The sequence below is a fragment of the Culex pipiens genome, chromosome 2 (genome assembly GCF_016801865.2).
Source record: "Culex pipiens pallens isolate TS chromosome 2, TS_CPP_V2, whole genome shotgun sequence".
In the NCBI taxonomy this organism is placed as follows: Eukaryota; Metazoa; Arthropoda; class Insecta; order Diptera; family Culicidae; genus Culex; species Culex pipiens.
In genome coordinates this window covers 164,858,125-164,884,331 of record NC_068938.1, presented here as the reverse complement: position 1 = coordinate 164,884,331, position 26,207 = coordinate 164,858,125, and the positions used below count along the sequence as shown (strand labels likewise).

At 41.0% G+C, this 26,207-nt stretch overlaps 2 protein-coding genes and 2 long non-coding RNA genes across 21 annotated transcripts in view; 2 read left to right on the top strand and 2 right to left on the bottom strand.

Moving 5' to 3' along the window:
* LOC128092723 (uncharacterized) overlaps nt 1–26,207 on the bottom strand; it is a 444,042-nt gene that overhangs the window by 249,072 nt on the left and 168,763 nt on the right. The gene's annotated exons all lie outside the window — the stretch shown is intronic.
* LOC120418433 (MAP/microtubule affinity-regulating kinase 3-like) overlaps nt 1–26,207 on the top strand; it is a 102,127-nt gene that overhangs the window by 3,538 nt on the left and 72,382 nt on the right. For all 18 annotated transcript variants that reach the window (XM_052707124.1, XM_052707122.1, XM_052707121.1 and 15 more), the window contains exon 2: nt 23,404–24,605. In XM_052707124.1, the coding sequence (XP_052563084.1) occupies nt 23,499–24,605 (1,107 nt within the window). In that variant the 5' untranslated portion in view covers nt 23,404–23,498. The remainder of the gene's footprint in view (nt 1–23,403; nt 24,606–26,207) is intronic.
* Nucleotides 1–26,207, top strand: part of LOC120424432 (uncharacterized) — a 148,982-nt gene that overhangs the window by 111,877 nt on the left and 10,898 nt on the right. The window lies entirely within an intron of this gene.
* On the bottom strand, nt 8,048–8,603 carry LOC120418468 (uncharacterized). Its single transcript, XR_005605588.2, has 2 exons — nt 8,454–8,603; nt 8,048–8,394 (listed from the first exon to the last, which is right to left on the bottom strand). It is a non-coding gene; the product is annotated as an uncharacterized LOC120418468 (long non-coding RNA).

Below are 26,207 nucleotides of genomic sequence, written 5' to 3'. Positions count from 1 at the left end.
TTTTTTGAGTAATAATACATAAAAATTAAAAATTAAAAATGTGTAAAAATGTAAACCTGATAAAAATTCACCAAAATGTGATGAAAATTCACAAGATCCTGAAGTAATATTACATTTTTTTTTACAACATCTGTCGTCAATTGCAGAAAACTAAATTCAAATACATAAAATAAACTGAACACCTGAATTTTGCATAAAATTCATTGATAATGTCATAATTATAGTTTATTTTTATTGTTTGTTCATTGATCACGATTCAGGGTACATCCAACACTGACAATAATAACATTTTCGTGTTTTAAAATATATGCACGATTAAATCGATATTAATTTTTTTTTAAATATATTTTCATCTCCTCAATAAAGTTTAATTGTTAATTGTTGTTTCCAGTTAAAACTTCTTTACAAAGGAAAAAAAAATTGAAAACAATAAAAACTAAAAATACTCAAATAATTTTTTTAAATAATTTTCAGACACAATTTAGAACAATACTTCGAAAAGTGTTTTTTTAATCCTTATTTTCTTAAAAATAGTGGAATGTTTTAAGCATTTAGCTGTATTTTTTAAAACGCGTGGCTTGAAATTTTTGATTTAGATTATTTATCCTCCTTGACTTCGATCAGAGCAGAAGGACGAAAGCTTTAAAAAAAATGTAATTTTATTGTTCCAATTTTATGAATAAATAACCAATAGTATTGATATAACTCTAGCTTTATTTTCGAATGAGGAAAACTGAAGTAAATACTTACCGGAAATATTTTTTTATCAACTTTCAAAAGATTTCAAACTTTCAAAAAATCATTACAAATTTCATGAAATTTGATAACACTTTCTAAATTTATTTTTCTTCAAATTTAATTTTATTTTGAAAAAGGCTCAGAAATCTGATTAATAAACATTTAATTACATTTTTTTTAACAGAGCGATTTTTAATTTAGGCGATTATTTTTTTAACGATTTGATGCAGATCTCATATTTCTATTTTAAGTTTAACGGTCCACATCAACCAAAGCTTCGTATCAAGATTTTTGTTTCAGATATTTTAGTATTTTCTAAACTACGGGAACTATCGATATTATTTTGTATTTATCTCCTAAAGTACTATCTACTAAGCGATTTACAACAAAATTTGCCAATTTTTACAATCAGATTGTTCCAGGATTGGGTCCGTAAGTTTGACAATTTTAGAATAAGAAGACCACACACTTCCTTGGTTCCTTCCTTATATTTTGTAGCCGAAATCTGTAAAAAGTGCAAGTTTGAGAGAAACATTTAAATAAAAGCATGCAAATTTCATCCTCCTGCCAGTTGTCACATAATGATCTGAGATGTTTTACTATATCAGACATTCTTTAAACTTGATTTCTTAATTTTAATTTACTTCAAAAACTGTTGAAACTGAAAAGAAAAATTTGCCAGTCAGACATATGCAAACTTTTTTTGACGACCTAAGATTTACTAAATCTTCTCAACTATTGGATAGAATCATCATTTCTTTCTTGCTTCTGCCTCTAAAACAACTCAAGATAGTTTCATTTCGTTCCAAATATCCAATTTGAAACTACTAAGCCGAGTGAATCTCAAATATTTGATTGAAAAGCCAAGCCCCTCGTGACTGTTGTTTCTGCCAGCACTTGACATCGTGGACGCAGCCATTAGCAAGCTTTCAGCATAAATCAAATCATCCACTCTAACAGCACAAACAAACACACACACTTTTACATTACGTTCATCATCATTACACTAATTCGCCCTAATGCCGGCGCCCAGATTCATTCGGGCGAGCGCAATAAATCAGTTGAATCTTGCAGAGTGCAGGTGTGTGCTCTAGCAAGCAGTCGTCCCCCAGCTGACCCGATGGTTAAATTTTCAGACCCCGAGCCCTCATCAGCTGTTAGGTCCGGTATGCTAGCCCCGGCACTCATTAGAGTTGCTGTTTATTTTTAACGACCGACGTCATTTTCGAGTCGCGTTCGCCACCGCCACCAACCCGGAAATGACCTAGAGAAAAAACTGGGAGGCATGTTTTATCGCGTCGAGGGTTTGGCGACTTGCAGACTGGGTCGTTCCGCGTGTAAATGCAATGTGTAGTGCAGGCAGCACACTCACTTTACAATAATAGAACCAGCCCAACCTGTTGGGAGACCGACCTGAACTGGGAATGCGTCCGTAAATCATGGTGTGGGTTCGTTCTGTCTGCGTACCGGTTTTTTGAAGTCCCGGACTACCGGGTCGACGGCGGGAATGACCCTCGACGGGTCTATTAAAGTTGACTTAAGTGGGCGTTGACCCCTGAACCGTTTTCGGGAATGATGAACTTGCAAGTTTTGACAAAACTAAAACAAAAAATAGTCAAGTTTTAAACCGTTTTTGAATGTTATCGTCGACATTCAAACAACCGGATTGAATAGGTTAAAGTGAGCCAGAAACACTCCCCTACGCCTCGCGGCATATAATTTGTTATACTTTCTAGTCATGTATGCACTAAGGTTGGTTAGAATGCAAGACCAGTTCCGCATTCGATAGAAAAACTACTCTTCATGCATTTAATCTGACTGTTTGGAATGTGAAAGGTCGCTGCTAGCCTGAAAACAACTGAGAAAGCGCTGAAATGTTTGAAATGTGTTTAGAACTCCCAAATACATCGAATTACGCTGAAAAAATCAAAATTCGAGCAGCTGCTCGAAACTGCTCGAATTTTGTTTTCCTGGCATTTTTTGATAATTTTGATCGCGCTTTCAACGGATCACAATTTTAAAACTATTTTACAGACTTTCTCAGCACACATGATAAGGCAAAATCACAGTTTCAATGATTTTTAACGGTAATAAACATAAATCGATATTGACACTTCTAACATATTGTCACATCTTCCAGCACTATCTCGCTTAGATGGCACCAGCCAAACATCTGCTTGTGCCAAAAGCAGGCCTAATCAAATTCATAACGATCCCTCATAAAAACTCACATCTCACTGACCCACATTTTAAGCAGTGCCTCGCTACGTCGCAATGCGTACATCATCCTCATCACATAATTCGGGACGGCCTTCCGCCAGCATCCCAAAATCGAGACAAATTTATGCCCGACCGCGTTGCCAAATCACTCGAGCAGTGATATTCCCCCGCTTTGGGAGCAATCAATAGAGCGGGCAATCAAAAATTGCCCCGCTGAATAATTCGCCCAAAGTCGACCCAAAAACACACATTTCACCCTCACTCCCAGTGTGACAGCTATCGAAGAAGCTCCCGGCAAGGACGCGCTCAATTATGAACCGCCGCTTGGGGCTTTCCGAACTAATTTGCTCGACGAACTTTGTCGGAGTTGGTCCGGAAGTTCGACCAGCGGATGTGTCGAAGACAAAATTTGCGCCAGCAGTGCTGCCAGACGCGACAATTGGCTAAAACGACGTCGTTTAAACATAACAAACGGCAAGTTGGCGTACTTTTTGCGCACGGGAGCTTCTTGCCCGGCGAAGAATTGCCGGGGCCGTAATCAATATAAATAGGCACTAATTGAATAATGAAAAACAGGGACAAATGTATGGCTTTTAAATTGATGGAATTTGCCCCGGCCCGGCTCCGGTGTCGGTGTCAACTCCGACACCTTCTCCACGCTAATCCGGTTGCACGAATCTCCGCTATGTCGGAGTTGGTGGTGGCGGTGGTGGTAATTGGACGCAAATTTATTACAATAAGCGCTGCTGCAGCAGCGGACAAGGTCGGTAAGATCCATCAACCGGGCAATGATTCAATTGACGCGAGTGTCGTACATTCTTGCGAGAAGCAACCCCCCCTCGCAGCACGCTGACTTTGTTCAAGATGCACGGAAAAAATGTCCCATATTAACGAAATTTCGACAAGATGTAAGCTTAAAAAACGTGGAACATGATCAATGAGTTCATATTTCTCGATTTCCAGTCAAATATAAAAATTCGAGCAGCTGCTCGAAACTGCTCGAATTTATATTTTCTTGATTTTAATGACTTTTTCAGCGCAACAATACAATTTCATGCCTTCTCGTGCATTCTACGCACGCAAAAGAGTGTGCAAACGGTTGCGTGGCTTCGCCAATTACACCTCAGCTAGAACACACACTTCTCAGCGGCTTATGTAATTCTGCTCTCTTCAACCTGTTTGAATCTCCAGCTGTACGCGGCCTAGAACCTAGCAGACCTTAGTACCGTAATTAGATTACGCGCAACGTTCTAGAATTTCACCGGGCACGCGGCTTCCGTTGCAAAAAAAAAATGGCAAGTCGGTTGCGAAATTCAAGGACGGATATTGATGTCCCGAAAAAAAACTGCTGCCTATTGATGAGGTAATAGTTGTTTGTTACTCGCGAAAAGTGGATGACTAAGCGTCTTGCGTGTGGCAACCTGTCGGAGTGATGATTTTGCGTCTTGCTGCGGGATTTCCAGGTGATTTTCGTTAGTCAGATCGATTTCGCGGGATGACGAGATGATTTTTAGTGTGACATCTTGGCGTTGTCGTTTACACGTGACATTAAAATTTCGAATAGCTTCTTTAAACTGTGGGATGATTTTATTCAAGCTTGAAACATTAGTACCTTTCAACCAATGTTCAATTTCAAGGTTATCAGTATTCTGCTCCGTTGAACATAGGCTTTCGTAAGCAGTCCAACCCTCGATTTGATATCCTTCAAATTCGCACACGGTTCAGTGAAGGTCAAATTTTCGCAAAATTAAAGAAAAGAACTTCAAAAAAAAACTAAACGTTTCGCACGCCTGCTAGCAGCACGGTCAGTCAGCTGGAAACACCCGCAAAAAAAAACATCATTCAAACCGGTCTAACTGACAGGACTCTCGTCTACGGCGCAGTCAGTCAGTTTCGGTGAAAGGAACTCCACCGAAAAGGAAGTTATGGCAAAACCCAGCCAAAGTGCGCAGACTAACCGAGGGTAAATAACGTCAAAACATGATTTTGAGCAGGTCACGATACACACGGCGGTGGTGTAGTCATCAGCTGCTCGATTGAATTTTTGCAATCAGCCAACCCCTCGGCGAAACGAAAAAAATATAAAAATCCGCTGGATTTGCCAACCGAAACCAACCGGCAATGCGACGGCAGCAAGGTAGAGTGCCTTGAGGGCATCGCCACCACCACAGAGCCCTCGCTAGAGCGGATGTGTTAATCAAATTCTTTCGATTGAACTCTCGGAAGAAACCGAGCAGTCACGAAAGCTGCTGTGGGGTGGGTAATAAAACACTGTGCCACCTCCATCACGAGCAGGAGAAAATGAAATAGAACACAGAAAAGCTAGAAGATCTATGACAGGTTTCGTAGCAGCGCACAACAGCGCAGTGCTCACATCGCACAAAGTGTGATATAACGCTAATAAATTGGATAAGAAAGACCTCGGCTGCGGCACCCCGAGTCCGTATCTTTTTTTTACGTTTTCGGACGCTAAGTGCCATAAATTTGTACCCTCCTTTGCGCAGAACAACTGTGCGGACGGTAGCACCGTTGAAAGTGACCGTTTTGTTTCATTTTGCAGCAGACTCGAAGAGGGGCGACCCAACGAGAATTTACTGACTCTTGCTGGTTGATTGAACTCGGCAATTGGCTTTTCGGGTATGCCTAGCGGACAAGGTCAACCAGCAAACGCGTCAAAATATGTGAAATGTGTTCAGCACTTTAATATAAAACGAATTTCGACAAAAAATCAAAATTCGAGCAGCTGCTCGAAACTGCTCGAATGCCGTTTTTCTCACAATTTTCCGTTCTCACAAGCACATTATTGACGTTTCTTGAATTTAAAACCAATTTGCATGCCACCTGGGCACGCCAGCCGATGGTTTAGTCAATAAATCTTTTGCAACCGCGCGCCGTTCGACTTTCACCCACCAAGCAAAAACAATCGCTACCGCATAATTCATCCTCACAAACCTCGACACCTTTTTTTCGTTTCTTGCTGATCGTTGCACTAAATCATAACAACAAACACCGCGCTCGCGAACATCAACATCAGCGCCGCCGTGCATGTGTGTGCAGCCGGGCAGGCAGCAACGCATGCCAAGCAAAACATTATTATTTTTCCAACAAACAAAACTGCGCGCCGCGCGTTACGGCGTGCCGTTCACGGTGCCTTGAGCTTCCAAACAAACGGGTTGCCCCCCGACTTTCCGTTTGACGGCGCGTAACATCTGACGGTTGCTCGGTAGAACGGGTTTAGACAACTTTTTCGATGATTTTTGCGCAAATCTGACAGTAACGAGTTGAGCATTTTGCACTGATGATGGTGAAACACATCGAAATTCGAACTGCTTTGAAGAAATAACCATATTTGTTGAAATCAGACGGTTTACGATGAAAAACTGTAATTCGAGCAGCTGCTCGTAACAGCTCGAATTTTCTAAAGTAGTTTGATATGATTCTTGTTCAAATTGATTTTCCGCTACCATTTCCTCAATTTTGGGTGTACTTTCGTTGAAGAGCGTGTCCAGGACAAGAACCATCTGTCAGACCTTGACCACGCGTTTGAGTGAAAGGTGAACGAAACCGTTCGCCGTCCGCCAGAAAATTCCCAAATGGCTTATTTGTTTTGGAATCAGCTCCCCAGCTGTTGCGCTCTCCTCGGAATTCCAAACTGTTAATTATAAACACGCGAGCGCGTGAAAAACGCCAAGACTCGTGCGAACTAATTTCCTTTTCCAGCGCCACTATTTTTTGCCCATTACGACCCGCCGACGACGACGAGTGTGCGGTCCTTAGCTCTTCCGCCATAGTTATCAGCACGCGCGCGATCTTTGATTACAGGCCGCTTCAACTCCTTCAACATATATGGCCATGTTGCGCAACACGCGGCGTTCGTCGAGCAAAGTTTTGTGCTAATTTTTATGCGGAAAACATCGTGGAGCCCGTCCAAGCGCGACTGAAACTTTGTTTTTCTGCTCCAAATTACAGTCATTAAGAATTGACGCTGTCATTCCCAAGGCCCCGTGCAGTTGGAAAAGTTGAACCTGTTCCGCCGCTGTCCCCCCGAAAATTGAACGATAAAAAATTACTACCCCCCAAGGGCATCCAGATTGGCGGCGTTCATTCACTAGATTGCATCACGAAGCGGTTGGTTCGTTTTTTTTGGGAGCTCTGCCCAACTGGTTCCGCGAATGTCAACTTTCAGATGCAATCAGTCACCCAGTTGATGACCTCAGGCTTGTGTGGGACGGCGCTGGTTGATGCACTCAGAAATGTTCATTTATGAACAAAAAGTGTTCACGTCAACATTGAACAAGGATTGTTCTTTTGGTTCATATTGAACAATAAATGTTCATTTTTTGGAACAAGTAATGATAAAGTTCCAGATTTAACAAAAAAATTTTATGATTCAGATTGAACAAAAAATGTTTAACAAGAAATGTTCATAGCTCATATTTAGCAAGAAATGTTCATGTTTCAGATTTAACAAGAATTATCCATGGTTCAGATTTTACATCAAGTGTCCTTGTTGAAAAAGTAAACGTCATGTTTTAGACTGAACAAAAAAAACTTATATTTTGTATTTGACAAGATATGTTCAAAGCTCATATTCAACAAGAAATGTTCATATTTAAAGTTTAACAAGATTTGTTCATGTTTCCGATTGTTTCGGACATAACAAGGAATATGCATCGCTCAGATGTTACAAAATGTGCAATGCAACGATTTAACCTGAACATTTATTGTTAAACAAATTTGTTTTGTCGTCAGTCATGCACGTGCACACGGAGAAAAAACCGTTCCGAAAATCGTGAACAACGTACCACGAAACCGGGAACAACGTGATTTCTACGGTACGAAAACGTACCATGAACAATTTCCATGAACTAATTGCAAATCATGCACACTTGTTCACGCCGCTAAGCTTCTCCAATTTCATAGGGGATTTAAACTTTTTGGTATCGACGAGCTTTAAGCTTACAAGCAATTTTACAGCGCCATCTGCATATCGTTTCATACTGTGAATGAAGCTTTCAACCTGACATCTAGCGGTGGGTTATGCAAGCTTTTAATTCGGAGCATTTGAAATTCATTGAAACCACAAACATAATGTAAACGAATTGTTTACTTTTATTAAAGAAAACAACAAAACAAAAAGCATCTTTATTCATAAAAATAATGATAACGACATTGCATTTTATAAACTAAGCACTGTAAAATAATCACTGCACTTTAAATATAACTTTAACTCCGCTCTCCGCCTAAAATATCCTTGCAGCAACCCAGTTGGCACTTCCGGATAGAAATTGGTAAGGCTGCCGGCGGTTAGCTGCTCTCCGCTGGTGTCGATGTCCTCAAAACAAAAACGTCTAACCTTTGTCATTTGGTTGTCGGAATCAGTTCCGGCAGCCTCCTGTTCCAGCAGACCACAATCCGTAACAAGGTGGTTTTCTCCTGTAAGAAAAAAAACCTTCAGAATCAAAACATCACAAAAAAAGATAGAAAAAACTTACCAAAACCGAGATCCGTAACTTGTCCCGGAAAACCCGAGGCCAATATTGGCCGATTCTCCAAAAACGGTCCATTTCAGCAAACGATTTGGGATAGACATTTTTCGCGACTGCTTCATCGGACTTGTTTCGTTGGTTTGCGTTTTGCGATGACAACAATGGCGACTGAGCTTTTCATGGGCCCGTTCAGCGAAAACTCGACGCGGAAACAGAAGATCGTTCAAATATTACGGAACGCATTAAAAATGCAAATAATTCATCATATTAATTAAATACGTTAATAAATTAATTTGACAGTAACAGTTATTCATAAATAGGTATGTTTTATTTATTAATCAACGAAATACATAAGTTAAAAGTGATGAATAGGGTCCTAACAAGCTTTACGTAAATATAGAAAAAACTTATTTTATGGAGCACAATGACACTTTATATTAACGTTTAAAACTAGGTGAAATTTGAAAATAATTCCACGGTCTTTCTTGAGCATCATTTATGATAGCTTGTTCTATGGGACCACAGTTGATTTTTCGAACCATACACTCAAACCCCGATGGTTTAACACCAACTGTTGTCAAACCAACGGAGTCACTTTTTAGTTTGACACCCCTTTTACACGGAGTTCACTCACACTATCAAACGTTTGTTTTGGTAGTGTGCGTGAGCGCCGTGTAAAAAGTGACAGTTCGTCACTTTTTGGTTTGACTTTGACCAACCAACGGGGTACAAACCAAAAAAGTGTCAAACAAAAAAGTGACCAACCACCGGGGGTTGAGTCTAGTTGATATTTTATTTTTCGATATTTTGCATGAAAATCAGAAATTGAGTCCTTAAATAAAACATAGATTGCTGATATTATTGTTTAGAGCGATAAAGCTTATTTTTCTGAGTACAATGACCCTTTGTACGACCACAAAGAGTTTAAAATGGATTTTTAAATCAATTTTGAAAAATTAACCTCGTGGTCCTTCTTGACAGAAATGGTCCTACTTGACAGCTCGTTCCAAGGGGACCATAGTTAATCCATCGAAAAAATGATGTCTTGTCAATTTTTTTTTGCATTAAAATGAAAAAAGTGATCAGAAATGGTTTTTGATCGTGTTTTTTTACCGTTATAGATAAAAATTGACATAGGGCTTTAGTACCCAATTGGGTTCTTAAATTACGCCTAAATTGCTGATATTATTGTTCACAACGATAGAGCATATTTTTCTGAGTATTTTGACCTTCTGTAACATAATAAACATGGATTTTTGAATCAATTTCAAAAAAAAAAAAAATAACTTCATGGCCCTTCTTAACAAAAAAGGTCCTACTTGACAGCTATTACAAAGGAGACCATAGTTGATCCATCGTAAGATGTTGTCTTGAACATATTTTTTTTGCATTCAAATAAAGAAAAGCGATCAGAAATGATTTTTTACCGATGCACATAAAAATTTACATAGGGCTGTGGGAACATATTTTTCTCCGGCATGTCCTTTGTATAGAGTTCTAAGCCCGAGCTCACGCACACTAGCACGCCATTTGTGTTGCTAGCCGGTACAAAATTTAACCTCAATCTTATTCGTGTATGTACACGCAATACATACGCACGTAGATAACTCTATTATTGTATTCTTAAAAAATAGGGTAGTAAAGCCTTATGTCAATTTTTAATGTGCAATGGTATAAACACGATAAAAAACATTTAATTATCACTTTTTTTCTTTTTAATGCAAAAAATATTTATAAGACAACATTTTACGATGAATAAACCATGGTCCCATGGAACAAGCTGTCAAGTAGAATGCTTTCTGTCAAGAAAGGGCGCGATGTTTTTTTTTTAATTGAATTAAAAACCAATTTTAAATACATTGCGGATCTACAAAGGGTAATTGTTCTCAGAAAAATAAGCTTTATCGTTGAGAACAATAATATCACAAATTTATGCTTAATTTTAGGACCCAATTATCGTAGAATATTAGGACCAGATTTGAAACCAGATTGCCGGACTTAATTGGGTGCTAAAGCCCTATGTCAATTTTTATGTACAACGGTAAAAAACACGATCAAAAACCATTTCTGATCACTTTTTTTCATTTTAATGCAATAAAACATAATGACAAGACAACATTTTTTCGATGGATCAACTATGGTCCCCTTGGAACGAGCTGTCAAGTAGGAACTTTTCTGTCAAGAAGGACAGTGAGGTGAATTTTTCAAAATTGATTTAAAAATCCATTTTAAACTCTTTGTGGTCGTACAAAGGGTCATTGTACTCAGAAAAATAAGCTTTATCGCTGTAAACAATAATATCAGCAATCTAAGCTTCATTTTAGGACCCAATTTAGGACCCCCCCTAAAATAAAGTTTTAATAGGGTCCTAAACTGCCCATGATCGCATAAATGTCCCATATGCATTTTCGTCACTTTTGAGTTATTGATGCAGTTTGGTTCAAAATCGTGTGCTCTTTCAAAAGAGCCTATAACATCCAGTACTTTGTTCTAGAAATCAGGAGGAAATCCAGTTTTTTCGTGGAAACTTAACACGTATCCTTATGTGTGGGACAAACTTGTTTAGCGCTTTTCTCAGCTTGCTGTTTTTGCATATGGGACATTTATGCGAACATGGGCAGTAAAGTGCTATGTTATTTTTATGCACAACAATAAAACAATTAAATTGTTCAAATAGCTGATTAATAAATTTCTAATAATTTGTGCGGAATTCAACTTCGCGGCTTTTCTTAACAGGTAGTAAATTACTTGACAGCTCGTTCTAAGTGAACATTAAAAAAGTGATCAGAAATGATTTTTACCGTTGTACATAAAAAATTACTTTGGGCTTTAGTACCCTATTAAGATTTTAGGTACTTTTACAACGAACGGAATGTTTGATTCCGTTTACGTTAATGTATTAATATTTTATATTACTTTTAATTAGTTCAGATCTGATTCGTTATTTCGAATTTCCCTACTTCGAAAGTCCGATAATTCGAACGTTTTCGATAAAAAAAAAGGACTCAAACGTCAAAACCAGTTGCCAAACTCATGTTGCCATTTTAACCCCACTATTCGACGATTTCCGAACACGTGGTTTCAAGCTTTTGACAGCTGTCAGTCGTTCCAATTAGTGAATTCGGATTTGCTAATTTGAATTCAGTTCCATCCGAATTAGCGAATCCGCGTTGTGTTTAAATTTAAATTAAATAATTCAAAATGAGAAAACTTTTTTTTTCTTTAAATGTGGATAGATCAACACAATCTTGTTTGAACACGTCAAAATTCGTTCCACTACGCATGAGAACAAAAGACTGCGTTGCACTAGTGTGAGTGCATGAAATGTTAGAAAGCTCCCTAGGCCAACAACAATTCACAGGTAGGTGGCGTCACAAAACCATGTAATTGAAACAGGAAAGCTTTTTCAGACATAAGAATCAGTTTGCGATTTCATGAACTATGTGCACGATATCGTGTTTTTTTCTTCATGATATCATAAAAAAGTTCACGATTTCATGAACAGCGAAAGTATGCGATTACATGCACATTTGTTCACGAATTTCAGAACGGTTTTTTCTCCGTGCAGTGATATTGAAATTAAGGCTCCCAAATGTCACAGTAGAATGATTTAAGAGCAGTGAACTTTGCACAGGCATTCCGAGAATCTGTCCAATCTCCGAATTCTTCATCCAACGCAATTCCCAACCCACCGAAACAGGTGTTCCACCACGCAAAACCCGCTCACAGGACAAATTTCATCACTCACTGTGCCTCGCGATTTGTCAACTGTAAACCTAATCAAATTACTTTTCCTCCAACGACATCGAAATTCCTCTTGTTAGCGCGCGGCCGTCTAGCATTTTTCACAGTCCCGCTTACGACCTACTGCTGGGTTCATGCTCAAACTGACAAACAGCCAGCTGATGCTGCTGCTGCTATGTGTGTTTACATAACCGTTGGTGTGCGCCGAGATGGCAAAACACACACACAAACTGCACTGGTGGCACATATCTTCACAACCATGACGCTGGAGAATCATAAAAGCACTATCTTTTAAAGCGAGCTTGCAGCTCGTCGCATTCCTGTGCAGACTTGGCCCGACACCGCTGCGGACAAATGACTGCAACGGATTGCGAGATATGTGTCGGAAAGTGGGGTTTTGTGGTATTTCGTGAATTAAAGTTGTGGAAACACATTTTCCATGCCGAATTAGTCGATTTCCCATGAAAAATTAAAATTCGAGCAGCTGCTCGAAACTGCTCGAATTTACTGTTTCTTGTTTGTTTCGATGAATTGAGATGTATTATATATGTTTCAAGAGTTTTTAATAAATTCAAAGGCTAATGGTGAGCTTTTTCCGCTATTTGTACAGGACAAGCTTTAAAAACTGAGTGGAAAAGTCACACTTTAACGATTTCCAACATTGTCGCTCCAACTTGTTTCTTCTCTTTCGCAAGATGATTTGCTTGATTTCTTGACAAGTCATACACCTCGCATTCTCGCGCGCTCCCGCCTGTTAATGTGTAGGTGTCGATGTATATATGTGTGAGCGAGAAACAAAAAAAAATCCACTCTTATTAATGGGCGCTATTATTGTTATGACGGCATCCATGTTTCAAAGAGGGCTGAATGGGTATCTCCCCGAGTTCAGCAAAGAGTACCGCATGAGTCAGAAACTACAGTACGCTATTTCATGATGCATTGGGCACGAAATGTTAATGTAAATGCAAACTCAGACGGGGGGGGCAAGAAGTGGCTGCCAGTCACTGATTTCACTGCAATTTTAATAAATGATTCCTAGGAAAAAAGACTTTGCAATCCGTCGCTCGAAGGTGGATAATTAGCCCTGCTACCGCGGCTGCTGTTTTGCAGGTTCTGTGTTGCAACAGCTTCGCAGCGCCGTGTTTGACTAGCATTTTTGCGTACACCTCTTTCCAAGATGCTGCAGAGACGGGAGTAGATGGCGGCCAAGTGCCAAGTGAGCCACACGCCCCCGGAGGGTGTGTTGTTTTGCAGAGAGTGCATTCAAAAGTAGGTCAGCGCAGGTACTGGTGCCTCGTTTTGTCTCTAGGTTATTATCTTCTCAAGTGAGAAAGACGGTGGAAAATGACGGGGTGTTTTCTCGGTGGAAAGTGAAGATTATGAGTAGCTTTTAGTCTAATAAGATGTTTTGTTGGACTGCGTAGCATTTTCGACGATTTTTAGGCGATTCGAGCAGTTTCGAGCAGCTGCTCGAATTTGCTAGTTTGACTGAAAATGGGTGGTAGCACACCAGAAACTTCCAAAAAGCAGTAAATTTTACATTTCAGTCACATCTGCTTTTACAGAGGCGAATAACTAACTGCCATAACTTAATATCATAAACCACGCAAATCGTCATAAAAGTGAAACACATTCCCCAAAACATAACTCCCGTCTCGAATATCCTCAGAATTATATAATCGTAAAGCCATCATCGCAACCAATTAGCAAAGTTTTTTTTTGCTCTTTGCCTATAGAGTGCTAACTGGAAGAGACGCAAAAAAATTGCTTTAAATCGTGCATGATGGCATAACCGAGCGTTCGCGCGCGTCCCAAAACCCCCTCTACCATAAAACCATAAATCCCACCCGGGGACGCAAGAACTACTCTCTTTCTACGAAACGACACATTAATAATAATGAGAGTATAAATTTAGTGTTCGATAGCGGACCTGCGATAACCAAACTCGAGCGACTCACACGAAACTCAATTTTCTCTGCACGTTTTCTTTGTTACCTTGCCGCAGGGGGAGGATTTTCCCCCCTTCCCAGGGCCAACTTTTAACTGCCCTCCCTTAACCTAGAAGAAAAACGGTCCAAGAAAGGTGCACAGGTTTAATCCCCACTTCGTGTGTCATGTTCACCTATATCTGGGGAGGTCATCCGCGAAGAAATTTGTACCAACGACACAAGGACTTGCACTTTGGCCTTATCGAAGCAATTAGCACGCCTTCGTGCCGAACGAAACGGTCACGGCACGAACAGAAGGGGCAAAAAGCTTCTTTAAGACTATAAATGACGGATTATAGGCCTCCGGGGTCGCGGAAATCTTGAACGGTGGCTTCAGAAAGGAAACCTCGAGGTTTTTGAATCGTAAAGCCTCAAGAAAGAAAATTCGAGCAGCTGCTCGAATCTATTTTCAGTTCGTAATTGCTCTAGGATTTATTACAGTTTCAACCCTAACCTAGCTAGCGTGTTCAAGATTATCGCTCATTACAAGGTTAGCGGTGTAGAAAATCAATGGAAATTATTTTTAACCTCGTCGACGGCGACCTTAGCGTTCCGTAAAACGCGACTTGTAACGAGATTAGGGAAAAGCCATTTTTCATCGGCGTCGTCCTCGTCAACGGTAGCGCGCGAACTTCACGGAAGGACCCGTGTGCAACACAACGCAGCATAATGTTCCCGTGTTCTAAACTGTGCCTGGACATGAAAGTTTGTTACTCGTGTTACGAACCCTGTGATGGAAGCGGAGGATTTACTTTTTGCGTTTTGGTCATGTTTAGGACAAATGGTGACGATTCCGCAGAAATTACTACGTTTAGAGACTGTAAGTTCCTAAAAGATCGCTCACCGGATTCGGATCGCAGTTCGTCGATTGTTACTGTTTGGAGCGCGCCCAAACCAACTGAGTTATTCTTGTATTTTTTAAAGTTGGCTCCTAACTTCAACGTTTTCGAGCATGTTTTTGGCACTGTGAAATGCCTTGCATTTCCACATTAAACTTTGTGTAAAATTACATAACTTCGAAAATATTGTTTACTAGTGAACAAATTTCTCGACAAACATTCCCGTTGATCTTTCCACCCTTTTGTTGATACCTCAAAAATATGCCTGGAACTGCCGCTATGACGTGCTAGCTATCCTACCACCCAAACGGGCCATAAATTGTGCAAATGAGTATGGTAACTATTTGCTCGTTTGTGTTACCAGAGCATGGGGAACGCGGTTATCGCCGCGCGATATTCCGTAAATAGCCGGCTCCAGAGACGTTCAAAAGCCGTGATCACATGGACGAGATTTATTTTATCTTTCACACATACATTAACGTGAAAGTGCACACAGACACAGCTCTATTTGCTCTAATTATTTGCATCTTCTACACGGAGTTATCTTGCTCCAAGTCATCTGCTGAAGCTACAACTAAAGCTCAGAATTGTCGCTGTTGTTGTTGTTGTGCGACGCGTTTCAGAACTCGTTGTCAAACGGCGAACGATTTTGATCTGTCCCAGCGTAGTATACAATTGCATAAATTACATCGAGGTTGAACAGTGCTGCAACAGTATTGGAGTAGTTAGTCGGAACAAATTTTCCCGCAAATTATGCAGATTACGGGCGCGATAACTCAATGGAATCGTAGCTACGGCTGCGCACACGTGCGATATGTTATCATATGAAAAGTAAACTTGAGTTTTTTTTAATATCGTTCGAAATGTTTTAAATAATTTAAGGTTAAAGTTTAAGTTTTTTACACAAAATAAGTAGCCTTATAGTGTATTTGCTTGTAATATGTTATTATGTTGATTATAAACTACTTTAAAATGATCACTAAGTATTTTCGAACAATTTCGAGCAGTTTTTAAAAATTCGAGCAGCTGCTCGAATTTTTCCAAACTGTTGTAAAATTACCAGATTTTCTCAGAAATCATTCTTCCATTATCAAACTCACATACAGCTACCACAAAACCACTACAATTCCACCATTTCACACACTGGCAATTCTTTCAAATCCAATTTGATCCCCAGAGAAGAAACAACACTCGCCGCGCGCTAATCGTTTTCGTCCATTTTTTTTTCTTCATTGCTTTCCGCTAAAACACACGTTTCTTCGTCGTTACAACTGCTCTCTATACTTTTTGCTAGCCGGGCTTACTCTATTAAAGTCCACAGTAATGGACCGGCAGCTAATGATAGTACTCTCGCCGTAGTTCTGAACTACTTCTTTTCGCGCACACACACACACACACTCAAATCCAATCTTTTGCCTCAATGCAATCGCAAGAGTTGTTCTGCAAAGGCCACCACGCTCCGCCAATCGCAGTGTATTAATGTATTTTTCATTAGATAAATAGTTCGGAAAAGTGGTAGAATCATTAATCACCGTGTGCTCGAACCTTGCCGCGCTGAGGCAATTCACAGTGCAAATAATGCATTATGTCAGTAGCACCGTCTGTAATGTAATTCTCGCGAGCAACACGACATAAATGGGAAAAAGTTTGTGATTTTCCCACCCGATTTTCCTCGCTGGCGCGATTAAAATGTGGGCTAATTGATGGGAGTGGGACCGTTTCGAGCACTTTCGATTAGTGAAACCCCTTTAAGTGCTCGAATGTGGGTGGGTGTGCGCAAAGTTAATTTGGTTTTCATGAAATGCATTGTTTTGCGAGATGCGTACAAGGCTGGGTGGCCCACTTGAGCTTGTACTACACGGGGTTTGTCTCTTTTATGAACTCTAGAGGTGTAACCAGCTGTGGAGTAAGACTAGCGTTAGAGATCGTTTGATCTCGCGATATGTGGTTTTTAATGGGATGATCGTACACGGAGATTTGCGTGGGAAGTCGATCGAATGGAGTTTGAGAAATGAAGCTTGTTCCACATTTTCAAGTGAAAATGATGTAGGTTTCTCTTATTTATTTTTATAAGAAAACAATATCATTGAATGGGTTACAGTGCGTTAATACAATAGACAATGCATTGATCAATGTAAAATATATTCAACATGGAGAGGAATCTCAAATGTGAAAGAAAACTTGTTCTAAAATTGAACTATCAGGTAGCCAAGAAGGCTTGAAACTGCTCTAATTTAATATAAAACAATAATTACAAAATCTACGATACAAAAAACATTTTGCTGATTACTTATTCATTCAAAAATAGTAAAAATTGTGGCATAAATCTTTACAATTACATCAAGTATTTGAGCAGCTACTCCAATTTCTTGAAAAAATTGTGTATTTGTTTTTTTAAACATAGCATCATTAATAAATTGAATTTAGACGAAAAAAACTGCTCGAATTTACTCGGCAATGTTATCTAACGCCAAAAGCAACACAAAACTTTAAACATCTTGCTTTAAAAGAAATGTCAACTGTAGTGAGTCAATCTCAAAGATATTTAAAGCTATATCTAATTAAAACTGGATGTATCAGGTTTGAAGAAGTAGCAGCTGTTTCCTTCTAATTGGAGCGCGTGATTTTTGAAGTGTTAATTAACTTCACTTTGTTTTGATCGATACATCAAACTAGTCCTCGTGACATTGTAGCGATCACTCGATCATCGTCTAATCCCGGAACAAAGGCGCAACTCACTTTTAAGCGACATTCATCAAACTGGCAAAGGTTGCCATTTTAGTTAATCACACTGACTAGCCAATCGAAATCCATTACGCGGGACTGTTGCGCATCGCGCGATGATCACCGAGCTTGAACTCTCAGTAAGCAAGTCAACTCCACTAGAATAGCTGCTGCTGGCTAACTGGTCGGGGGAATGTAATTACTGTTCACCGAAGGTCGTGAATGCGATTAACTTGTTTCATCTATGGATTGTAGTTACAGCTGCACTTTAAATGCAGTTAAGCTCCGTCGTCTATGGCGAGCTGGAAATTGTTGGAATATTTTTGAATTTCATTATCCGCGTTGCTTCCCAGGCTGCTTTGTACTGGGACTGAAGCCGGTTTATGGACTCAACATAAGGCTCGCCACACATGGAGGCTCTCAACTGCGTCAGCTGTGAGTTTAAGGTAGATGGCGTATTGTCGATCTATTCGATGGAAGCTATTTCACACTGCTCGAAAAAATCCGGTTTGAAGTTCTTTTTCAAGAGAGGAGTCGATTGATTTTTTTCGACGTTTCGGTCCACTTCAGAACTTCTTCAGGGTATCAATTAGAATATTTTATTTATAGAAAATCGCTTCACAACAATGGTACATCAATTTCACACTTCAAACCCGATTTTCCCCAATCCAAAACTGCTCGAATTCCAACACTGCGCCACTCTACCCTACATTAACCATAATGCAATTTGCACTCCGAACCGGAAATCGGGCCGCGATCGTTCACGTGTGGTGGACACTTGCCATAATGCACTTTGGCGGCAACGGCAAAGGTGATAATAACAATAATAACCCTTTGCCGCTGCGCGCTGTAATTACCCCAACCCCTTTTTATGAGAGAGAGCGTAGACCGGGAAGTCCGTCTCTATCTTCATCGGAAGTGTGAGAGTGTGTGGGGGTTAAGTGAAATCAAAAGTCGAGTTCAAAGGCGTGAAAGGATGCGGGCGAGGAGAGGGATTGTTATTTGAGTTTATGTAAAATATGGACGCTCTTTTTATGATTTCTATCGTGCCCATGAATCAGCGCCTTTTGCGATATAGTTGGGTAGCAGCACTTGTGTACCTCCACCTACAACTATTAGCTACCTGCAATGCACACACAAAGCCTGATGGGCAGGAAATCGATAACAATTCCAAGATGGAGAGATTGGTTTAGGCATTTACGCGATTGAATTCTTTGGTGGGGGAGTACGAAACACAGAACTCATAACAATAAACCCGAGAAGGTACGTGCCCGGAAGCCTTGCCCGGGCTGGTTTGAGGTCGAGCCGTGTAATGACCCCTCACGAGTTGATTATTTCATTGTTTCTTAAGAAAACCAGAACTGGAATATCTTCACGCTCTCTAAACTTTTCAAAATCGCCTCCATGACCTCTACATCAAACGAGCTCAACAAACCCGCAAGGATGATGTCATTTGGGGATGCTAAATCGCTCTCCCGAGAGAGAGTGTCATTGTCATGACTTCAATCCTGAACAAAAGCTCCTCCACCACTCTGGTTCGGCACAGTTTAGCAAAACTATTATCTTCATCGCCATATACATTCCGCCAGCGCACACAATTTGTCCGAGCGACGAGAAGAGAGTTCATTAACATGCCTGCACTGAAGTCGTCTAGTTTCACCCCTGAAGCGGTTGCTGGTGTCATAACACACCACACGCCGCCGGTGACATCGTTTCGATGCTCTCTGTGCAGATGGGGGGTTTGGTTGTTTCGCCGAAAATAATTTCGACGTGAAACGAACCCTTTTATACTCAGAAAAAAGTCTCTTTTAGCATTTTTCTGACGTCTAAAATTATTTCTTCAGTCCCAAAAGCTTTAAGCGAACTTGATATTTTGATTTTTGGTCTGAAAATAAAATTCGAGCAGTTTCGAGCAGCTGCTCGAATTTTGATTTAATCCTCGGAAATTGTTGCTATTAATTTTTAGAATGTTATTCCTCAATTAGAAATGTTAAAACAAATATTGCGTTACAATATTCGTCTCTTATCTCGTTTTTATGAGGGCAAATAAAAAAAAATGACCTTTCGACGAATCAAATTTCGTTCAAATGACCCAATCCCAACTCAAGCGCTCAAGTCTGACGTACCCATCTCGGAATGTCTGATCTTCGGCACTCGGAGCAAAGAAATAGAACCTGCGCCTTGCAGTATTTGCATCACTTGCCCGACGACAATCGTACGTCAGCGCTCTGCTAGTCGTAATTAATTGTAAACAAAGGGGTGGCTACGTCTCTATTTTCATTCTAACCCCCCACTGTCGATTGTGCCGTGTGATTAAAAATAAACTTTCACCCTGTGCCGTCATGTTGTGGCACCCAAATTTGAGGCAGAGCGTGTGATGTACGAGCCCAAATCGAGCGTGAGATATATCGCGGTGTCAAATTAGTGTCAAACGGGCCTTGCTTCCCTCGAATCGATCCTCGGCAAACAACTTTCCAAAGTCGGCACCATGCAAAGCTCTAAAGCTCCATGTTGGGGAAGGCTGGCAGCGCAGATATCCAATTACATCGACCACTCTTCAGCGAACTCAACTCGCTGCAACTCTCTTCAAACCATGCATAAATTAAGCAAAAAATAAAACTTCTTTGTCACGACCGCGCGGTAGCTTTTCCCCGTGCATCAGGGAATGAGGGTTACTGGCACAGGAGAGAGTGTGTGCTGGTGGGCGATGCAATTAAATTTACGTGTTAATTTCACCGACTACAGCGTGTTGCTGGGTGGTTTATGGTGATGCGAGTACGCAACTTGCGTTTGGCGAATTTGAATTATCGATTTCTAGCTTTAAACGCGAATTCGAGCAGTTTCGAGCAGCTGCTCGAATGTCGATTTTATCATCGTAAGTTAGTCTAATTAAGTCATACAATATTACTCCTCAATTTAGTGTCAAATTAACGCTGGCTAGTGCCAGAAAAACTGCTCGAATGGCATAAAAACCACTGTTTACTGTTCTAAATGTCAGCCCACTTCCGCTCGGACGCGCGTTGGTCGCGTAATTTATGTGTCATGCAACCAGCGCGAACAGTTCCACTTGTCGCGCGACCTTCTTTGCCGTTCCAAACCTTGGCGTGCAAGCGCGTATCACAGTGAAATTAAATTCTTTCGACTTTCGCGCGAAGAGTTGACATTTGATTGAGCTATAAAAACAAACCGAAGAGGGTTCCCTCCAGACCTACATCAGCACTTCGCATCAATTCCTACCATGACATGTATCGCTCCACGGAGTTTAAAAGCACCGTTAAGTGTCACCTCAATTGCGCGTTCGCGCGCTACACCGAAATGACATCATCACCATTCACCGTTCGGGTATCGATGTTGTTGGCGTTTTATTTCGTTTATTGTGCCATTCGGCGGCTTCGTTTTTTTTTTCTCACTCCTTCGCATTGCGTCTTATTGCGGTCGTCGAAGGCAAGTGCATGAGCAAAGCAAAAAAACGTGTTGTAGTTTTCTCTGACCATGTTTTTTTTTTCGCGTGCTTGCTTTTACTGCAAACTATTTTCCAACGTGTTTGACCACTTGAAAGCCACTCTCAGGCGCTGCCCAAAAAGATTCGATTTAATGGCCGCCCGGGAGGTTTGTGTGTGTGTGTTTGCAAAGTGCATCAACTCCGGCAAGTGCGGTCGACGATGTAAAATGATTTGCGCTGGAAGATGATGGAGGTCACGCGCGAAACAAGGTCGAACCGCATCGAGGTCATGGCAGTGAATAGTTTTTTGTAACAAGTTTACCTTTGTTTGCATTTTTTTTTTTACTGTTAAAATAAGCCATCTGCTTACAGTTGTTTTGAACTATCGATTTCTGGCACTAAACCCAAATTCGAGCAGTTTCGAGCAGCTGCTCGAATTTCGATTTCATCACGTTTAATGGTCCTGCTTAATATTAGCAACGATCTTCTGCAATTAGGAGTGCAAAATTTGAAGTCTACTACTAGATACACTGCTCGAATTAAAAACTAACGCTGATTGAAGATGGTTTGGCCTTCCTCTTTAGCTAATACCACCTTAACCACAGCTACCATCATCTTAATTGCAAATTGAAGTCATAATACGTGTGTGTGCCTGTGGTTTATTATATCCATGATCTGACCCCGACCATCCGGCCGTGCACTTTCAAAAGCTGGTTCCTTTCAAATCCGCGCGCGCGTCAACATTGCGCGAAAACCTTATGATCGCGGCGGCGGATCGAATCACAATTAGCGTTGCGAATCGAGAAACGCCAACCAAAGACAGAAACCAAAGACAAAACAAACCCGCTGCAGCTGCTGCACGCTGTAGATCGCTGAGGAGTTGTTGCAGCGCGGGTCGTTGCAAGGTCGCCGTTTCTTCACAGCGTTTCTTAGCGGGTTCCTCCATGTATTCTTCAAATTACTGCGCACACACATACGCGCGCGGTCTGTTGTAGACCCCAACCATGTTGGAGAGGAATTCAGCCCCACACGCGCGCGCTCTCGGGGCAGCTGGATCAAAACCTGTTTTGCAGGTTTTTGAGCAGCAATCCGACCGCGGTGGAGGAGGTGGAATTGTGCTGGCTTTTGTTGTTGATGTTTTCCTTCTTTATTTCTCGATTTCTATCGCTGGCATTCTCTGTAGCGAACGTGGCGAGCGTTTTTTTACGACTTGTGTGTAGAGTTCTGCTGGTAAGAATTCATTCATAATGGAAATGAGCAGACGGACCACTCTCCATGTCGTTTCGGAAAGTTTGGAGAGTTTATTATCACGTCTGGATTGAGTTTCAAGTTTTGTTTGTTTCAGTTGTTGTGAAAATTTTGTGTGAATAGATGAAATTTCGGTTGCTCACTTCGTCAATACGTCCAATACGAAGATTTTTGATGATTCATTCTCTTAAAACCGCAATAAACTCAATTTTGATGAGTCAGATCTGCATCATCCAAGAAATTTTGCTTGCCGATTGCATTTTATACTTCTCCAGCGTTTTCTGAGCGTAAAACGCCGTTTCGAGCAGCTGCTCGAATCACTCGGAAAAAAGCTACTAATGGTCACAAGCTCAATTTACGTTCTTATCTGATGAGTAGAACCTAATTAGACGCTACGATTAGTTGCGCACCGGTCAAACCTGTTACTGTTCCCGTACGATACAGCACGTGTCACCGCGATGAATCATCGCGGTGCTCGTTCTGACTAGCAGTTTAACGATATCAAGATCAACCGAGACAAAGGCACTTTGTAATGGGGAGGGTTCTCATCCGATGTGGTGGGTAGGGAGTACGTTTACCGAAAACTGTTTATCTACTATCAAACTATCTCCGGTCATGTTTCGGAATGTACCGTAGGGAATCGACTCTCGACTTCAGACTAGCGAAAACCCACTTTTCCCCATAGCTATAGCACACCAGCAAGTGTTTCCCGTCATTTATATAAATGGCACAAGACAGCCAACGACTACACGCGAGAATGAAATGCATGTTGATTCCATGACCGACATTCGTACGACTTCCCTGAAGCGACCTGTAACTACTACTACCGTATGCAGGCTTGACCTTTATTTTTGCAAAACAAAAAAGAAACTGCACGTGGAAAGATTCCCCCGCGGAGAATCGAGTGTATGTCCATCAGCGTGAAGTTGTTGTTCCCGATGTATCACAATCGACACAAACTGTGTTCGCAGGTCAAGGTCGCGGCATGTGCCGAAGCAGCTAGTACGTCCCACGTGACCTCGCTTCCCCCCCTTCCCGGTGCCACGGGAAGCGGCGGAACTGTAGCATGTACGAGGTGGCAACCCTCGCGGGCAACAAACTAGACGCGGCGTACGCCATCAAGAGCTTGTCCAGTATCATGGGGCAAATTTCGAGCACCCCGACGGGGACCAACAACAACCACCACCACGCGGCGGTCGGACGAAACGGGAAGAAGATCTACCACCGGCACTCGTCGGTGCAGCCGGCGCTGGCGAACATCAAACTGCTCAAGAAGGAGAACTCGTTCAGCGGGAAGGAGCACCACATCAAGGATCCGCTGCACAAGGCTCGGACGGAGAGTAAAAACATCGATCAGTTGCTGCTGAGCAACGGGGCGGCGGCCCCGCCCGTCAGTACCGCGACCACGCTGAGTAACGACCTGAACCTCAGCCGGGACGGAACCAAAGACTCCTGTGCCGTGTTCAGCTCGACGAGCAGCAAAGAGTTCTTCAAATCGGGCGAAGCCTACCACAAGACTGACGGTTGTTACTACAAAACGTTGGACAACGGTTACCACAAGTTACCTTCCGATTCGTACCACAAGATGACCGAGGGGTGCTACGTCAAGCTGCCCGACGGCAGCTTCCGAAGGTTAGACGACAAGGTACACTCCCTAGATGCCAACACCGTGCTCGGCGCTTCCACCGGCGAGAAACGGTCCACCGGATCCGCAGCGGATCACTCCACCACCGGTCGGAACGACGACTCCGGCGTCCAGTACCGGGTCAAGAACCCGATGATGAAGTTTCTCAAACGCTCCAAGTCCCACACCCCCGCCACGATAGCCCAGCTCCAGAAGGAGAAGGAAAAGAACCGACTCAGTACAATCCAATCGCCGGCCGTGGACGCTGGTCGTCCGCCCGTATCCCACCAGCAACAGCAGCAGGTTCTGCCGTCGCACCAGCATCACCACTCGCACCATCACCAGCAGGACTGCGCCGCATCAGCGACGACGAAATCATCCCAGCATTCCAGCAGCAGTAGTCATAGTCAGCAGCCGGCGCCGAACCAGAACCGGCGCGTCATGGTCACCATGATCGACGGTGGGCTGCCGGTGGTCGCCAAAAGCAAACCCATCCACGATAAACCAAAAAGTGCCAAAGCCCGCGCCCAGGATGCCAGTAGAGATAAGGTAAATGGGGAGTGTGATGACTGGGGGAGGGTTTTTACAATTGCCAATTTCAGGATTTTGAACAAAATGTTATCTTTTGAATTATAAAATAGGCTGTTCACTAAGCCAAACTTGCCCCTTTCCATTTGCAACAACTCTTCTGAAAACACCACAACTACAAAACTTCACCATTTTTCGAAAAATAAATTTTCCACTCTATTTTGCGATCTGGACCCATGTGCAGTGGTAATGGCACAGGCATAACCAGAATGACGATGTTTTTATATGAGCAGTTCTCTACAAAATCGGTATTTTTTCTTTAATTTTATTTTTTGTATTTTTTAATCCGTTTGAAACTTTTTTAGTGCCTTCGGTATGCTTAAAGAAGCCATTCTGCATCATTAGTTTGTCCATATAAATTTCCATACAAATTTGGCAGCTGTCCATACAAAAACGATATATGAAAATTCAAAAATCTGTATCTTTTGAAGGAATTTTCCGATATATTTGGTGTCTTCGGCAAAGCTGTAGGTATGAAAGGACAACACTGAAAAAAAAATTATACACGGTAAAAAAAATTTGGTGATTTTTAATTTAAATTTTTGTCACTAAAACTTGATTTTCAAAAAACACTATTTTTATTTTTTTTCATTTTTTGATATGTTTTAGAGGACATCAAATGCCAACTTTTCAGAAATTTCCAGGTTGTGCAAAAAATCTTTGACCGAGTTATGATTTTTTTAATCAATACTGATTTTTTCAAAAAATCAAAATATTGGTCGCAAAAATTTTCAACTTCATTTTTCGATGTAAAATCAAATTTGCAATCAAAAAGTACTTTAGTGAAATTTTGATAAAGTGCACCGTTTTCAAGTAAAATCAATTTTCAGGTGACTTTTTGAAAATAGTCGCAGTCTTTCATTTTTTTTTTTAAATTAGGCCGATGCAAATATTTAAAAAAGTTTTTGTCCCTCGGCCCTGGCCGAGGTCAAGGGGGGGCAAAAAAATAAAAAAAATTAAAAATTTAAATAACAAACCATAGTCTTCACATTTAAATGAAAAAAGTGTTTAAAAATGCATTTTACACTAGTTCAGTTGTTTTGCAATCATTAGTTTAAAAAAATCTAAGATCTGACAAGAACAAAAATTGTATCGAAAAAAAAGATTTTGCATCAAAAATTTTCAAAAAATCTTGAGATTTTGTAATAAACCCAAACATGCTAAAAATGATTTTAAACGCAGGAGAATGTATTTTAATTTGATTTCAGTTGGTTGCACTTGAATTTTCATTGAAATTTTGAAGTTTATTGTAAAAATATTTTTTTGCCCCCTGATTTTTCGGGCCAATTTTGAAGGAAGGGGGGTGACAAAAACTTTTAACAATATTTGTACCAGCCTTAGTGCACAGTTTGCTGAGATATCGACGTTAGAAAATGGTGGGTTGTTTGGGTGAGACTTAGAAAACATCAATTTTCCTGTTTTTAAACCTTTGCAAGGCAATATCTCAGCAACTAAGGGTCGTATCAACAAAGTTCATAAAAGCAAAATATAGAGAATTTTCTTAGCTTTTCAAAAATATTTTTTTCAAAAGTGGGCAAACATGTGCACTAATTAAAAAAAAAG